Raw genomic sequence first — 4571 nt, 5'->3', positions numbered from 1 at the left:
CCATAACAGTACTTTAAATTTCCTACGGCTGATAACGCCAGTGTGGTGGATGCTCAAAGATGTTTATGCATAAAATGTGACGCAAAGAATGTTTTTTTTAATTACTGTGTGCTCCAAAGATGACATTTCCAGTCTTGCTTTAAAAGTTCTCAAATGTGGTGTTCAGTGCGCAGAACCGATTCTCGGGAGTTGCTAAGTCCAGCCCGTTGACAGACTTTTCAAAACCTTGGCTGTACTGTTGTCACTGTAACCGATATTAACAAAATCCTGTACATTTCAAGTTGTTTTTGTTGGATAATACCTGAACAAAGCAGTAAACTTTAGCCACGTTATAGTATGCGAAGGATGGAGATTTATTTCACTCAAAACTCAACACTCAACATGGGCTATTACGTAGTCTTTTGAATGGCGTTTCCTCTAGATTGAGATCTATAAATCAGTGATAAAACATACCATGCAACGGATGTGCAATTATACTTTACATATTTATTTTACTTCTATTATTATTTGAAGAAGAACAGGAAATACATTGTGCCAAAATGTCGCCAAATTTCTTTATAGGTATTGTTAGTTACTTTTTCCAATCTGATATCAGTTTTATGACAAGGGCATTGTCAGTTATGTGACAGTGTCCTTCCGGCAAACAATAGACACGATTTTTGTAATGGCCGTAATCTGTGCACGTAAAAAAGTGAATAAATAGACTTGAATGGTGGTGAAAAAGATGTCTTCACTTCATGGTCTCACAATTGTTTGAAGTATCGTTTTGTGAGGTGCACGTTCTTTTGAGATCTACCTGTACTCTCGTGTTAACATCACTGATATTCGTTATGCTGAAATATAGTCCTTTATTCCTTTTTATTTTTGATACGTGTAGTAGATTCATGAATACAATATTTGTATACTCCGGTGGTGTAGTTATTGGTTATCAGTGGTACAGATGATTCATTTTCCACCGGATATGAAATTAACACTTGTTAAAATTCAGTTCCTACCTCAAAGAAAACAACATGTCTCAATTACAAAAGATCAGTTGGTTAATGCTGTTTATGGAAATAATCGCTACTTATTTTGAGAACCTCATGATCCCTATAATTACATTCTGTGGTCAAAACTCAGTGTTATTGAATGTTAAATAAGTTAACACATATAATTCCCAAAGAGATTATAAGTATTAAATACTCGATTATTATTAAGGTAATGCAACAAAAGTAAACTTTATTGTAAATATATATTTGAAGTTAATCTTAGGAATGGATATACAGATGATCAAGATTTTTCCTTTACGTTGTGTTGCGTTATACGCAATGCATACAGAGTATACAAAATGGGGGGGGGGGGGTTCTTGTTTTTCAGAATAGTTTTTGACTTCTTCAGTAATTATCTGACCATAGGAAGAAGAGAGTTTCTGATGTAGGGCGATCGAAGTATATATATATATATATTTTTTTATTTTCCACGTTTGAATTCCACGTTGAAACTGTAGCAGCTTTTGCCCGAATTGCAATCCATTGTGACTGTTCCTGTGTACTGTCCAGCAGCCAATCGGAATTTGCTCTTGTGACTACTCACATCTATCTTCTGACCCTGAGGAGCACAGATTTTGTTCTGCAACAAAGACAAAATATTGTAGAAATTGAGTGTAGTAACGCGCAGTCTGGTAGAAGTTTACCAACGTTTCTGGGTCCTTACTGCCACCATCATCAGGACGATGAGTTAACTTCTACCAGACTATACGGCACTGAAGCCAGAAGACAGCCACGACCTTAAGACAAAACACAATGGGACTACACCACACATAATGCCAATAATAAAGCAGGATTCTCAATGTTGGTACCACACATCATCATTTTTCATAGAAATGGAACCAACAGAAAGTCAGTTAGTCGTTTGATATTTGTATCGCTTTGGTATTGACATAGGAAAAATAAAATAATTGACGGAATACGTCAATAAAAGAAGATTGAAGCTGGTAAAGATGAATGTTGTGTTGTATGCACTTTAACTAACTCTTGTACACTTCATTACTTTGTCCTAATCCCCACTTACTCCCACACATTTCCACTTACTTCCTTAACTGGACAGGTTGGGCCAACGTTGTACTTTTTCAAATTGGTTGCTACGGTTGGATCTTTGGATGCTTTTGATAATTCTTGACAAATATCCTTTTCTCCTTTAAATGGTACCATCATTCCCCTCTTTTTGACGTCATATATCAACTGAAAATAAACAAATATACTAAATAAATAAATAAAGGCAAAATTGTCCTTATACTTTATTATGTCTCACTTTCTTTAACAATCAATAGAAATCTTAATGCTTTTCTTGTAATCTCAATGCAAACAAGGATTATTTCCAAAAGAATCTTCGTAATATTAAAGTGCAGTGTCTTCTTTGAGGTACGGAATGAAATATTAAATAATATATCAGCCAGCTTTCGATTTAAAGGGCTAAACTATAGCAGGGATATGAATCCAGGCATGATTACATTCAGTACCAGATAGAAATGGGGTATCAGATTCACTTTCCGAACGAGATAGAATTCCTGACACCTTCTAGAGTGGAGGTTGCATTGAAACGTAAACCAGTTGCACAGAATCCGGAAACAATTTATAGTGATACTTTCCAAGAGTGATTACCTCAATAAATTTACTCCAAATTATCAGTCTCCTACAGCGACATGTCGGTGCTCGTCTGTAAAGACGTACAACCTTGCAATTTTCACTAAATATCGGTGAAAGTGCACACCGATGTAGATAGTTTTATCGGATCGGGGCCTGTGAAAGGTATCAGTTCAGTGTGTCAATATTGGCAACAATAATATCGGACAGTGTAAAAAAAATAGCATTCTTGGAACATACCTTGCAGCTTGAAAATTCTTTTGTAACTTCCACGCATCCGTCTGTAGAAATAAAACAATCTTTCGTCAGCTCGATTTTTGGGTTCATAAGCTTGATTGGACCAGGACTGTCGCAAGGTTGCAGCTTATTTACTTTTATCGTGTAGCCATCCTGAAAGTGAGATTAGTACTATATATACATTTTACATTCAGATTTATAGGAGTCCGCTAACTCTCATCCCGCTATTGGGTGAAACGAAATAAGCGAGGCTTCTTAATTTATATTTCTGGGTACACAATCGAAACCCTTTAAAGTACCGTGTAAGGTTGTTTTTGATACTCATTTTAAACCCTAACAAGTTTTAACGTCTCATTTATCCGAAATGCCTCTTGCTGTATTATTCTTTATACATCTGTATTTTAATTTATTAGCAAGTTTAACAACGACTTGGGAATAAAATTAATGCTACTTATAAATAACTGTGTATTAATTATTAATTACGATTTAATACAAATGATAGTTTATATATGTATTCTAGGCCTTTACAAATATTCGTGTAAAAAATTGTTTTTTTTCACGTTCGACAATTCTATCTGTTTCTCTCTATATGAAATGCAAACATTTAGCATTTTTTATGTAATAAATACTAATTTAATTAATTTTTCGAATTTGGTCTGTCTGTCTTAAATTCTAAATTACGTGCTAGCAACATCTGTAGTTTATATATTTTGATATTAAGATCGTTTATATTTTATGTTGCTTAACAGTCGTTGAATGATCTTTGAATTTAAAATAAGTATTTTAATTTTCAAACCATTGCAGAATCAGGGAGACAAGACAACCGTATTTTAACAAATCTACACTGTGGGTGAAAGTCTTCTTTCCACAGGACACCATCCTGAGCCACGTGAGACGGACAATAAAGTAATTCTTAACGCTGTGGCGGGCTGTTAAGAACACAGTAATGCACCACTGGGAATTTATTGGCTAGCTCAGCGACAATCAGTCGTTAATTAGTTGAACAAAGAGTATTTTTTATTTGTTGGGAACAGTAGAAACGGATAATACGGTTTAAAGACAACGAAGAAACGGTCTAAAGACTCCATCAAGGTTGGGCTGTTAGTAAGAACGAAATGGTCCTTGAGTGAGTAGGTGTTTTACATAATTTGCTAAGAGCAAATATATGACATAGTCTGAAAGTTGGAAAGGAAATGTTGGGACAAAATAATTTAGGCTTAATAAATGCCACCTTCTTGCATTTCAAAATAATTTTCCTGAAAGTGCGAAAATAATGTTTTGTAGCTGTGTTGTACTTAGCAGCGCTATCGGCTCTAAAAAGATGAAATACTCACACAAGCTTCTGCTGCGGTGAAAAGCACACCAAATGCATATAATGCGATACAAATCGACTCCAGAAATGTAACAGAACGCATATTGGAGGACCTCACCATAGAGCTAAGATGTTTTCAGTCACGACTTGAATCTGCACTTACAACAATACAGTGACAGTCTTATTATATACTCGAATGAATGAATGGATGGATGAATGACGCTAGATAAAAGAATAAATTTTATTCACTGTGGCTGTGATGTGGTAGTGTAGATCGCGTATGATAGCAGTGCATTCTTAAAAAAAGATCCACACCCTTACTACTTAATATCGACATTTTTTCGATTAAACTTATACAAAATTTACATCCGATCAGCTGAAGTGATTCACGGCATATCTCA

At 35.0% G+C, this 4571-nt stretch overlaps 1 protein-coding gene across 1 annotated transcript; it reads right to left on the bottom strand.

Annotated features, from left to right (window-relative positions):
* Window positions 1–828: 828 nt before the first annotated feature.
* On the bottom strand, window positions 829–4318 carry LOC110834288 (uncharacterized). The gene is made up of 4 exons (XM_022073270.2): window positions 4193–4318; window positions 2862–3011; window positions 2070–2219; window positions 829–1608 (listed from the first exon to the last, which is right to left on the bottom strand). Exons 1-4 carry the CDS (start codon window positions 4289–4291, stop codon window positions 1450–1452), a joined length of 558 nt encoding a protein of 185 aa, XP_021928962.2. The 5' UTR covers window positions 4292–4318; the 3' UTR covers window positions 829–1449.
* Window positions 4319–4571: the final 253 nt, after the last annotated feature.

Source organism: Zootermopsis nevadensis, unplaced genomic scaffold (genome assembly GCF_977971745.1).
Source record: "Zootermopsis nevadensis isolate Lab colony 2312 unplaced genomic scaffold, Znev_1.0 Znev_ptg000022l, whole genome shotgun sequence".
NCBI lineage: Eukaryota > Metazoa > Arthropoda > Insecta > Blattodea > Termopsidae > Zootermopsis > Zootermopsis nevadensis.
The sequence above is the reverse complement of the archived record's forward strand: the minus strand, read 5'-3'. Positions and strand labels throughout refer to the sequence as shown.

Bases quoted from the DNA above. Each gene is read 5' to 3' on its own strand.
- LOC110834288 (XM_022073270.2), bottom strand. From the start codon at position 4,291: ATGGTGAGGTCCTCCAATATGCGTTCTGTTACATTTCTGGAGTCGATT. The intron at 2,220-2,861 runs GTATGTTCCAAG...GTTTATTTTCAG, and splicing joins AAGAATTTTCAAGCTGCAAG to TTGATATATGACGTCAAAAA. The intron at 1,609-2,069 runs GTAAGTGGAAAT...TCTTTGTTGCAG, and splicing joins CAACCTGTCCAGTTAAGGAA to AACAAAATCTGTGCTCCTCA.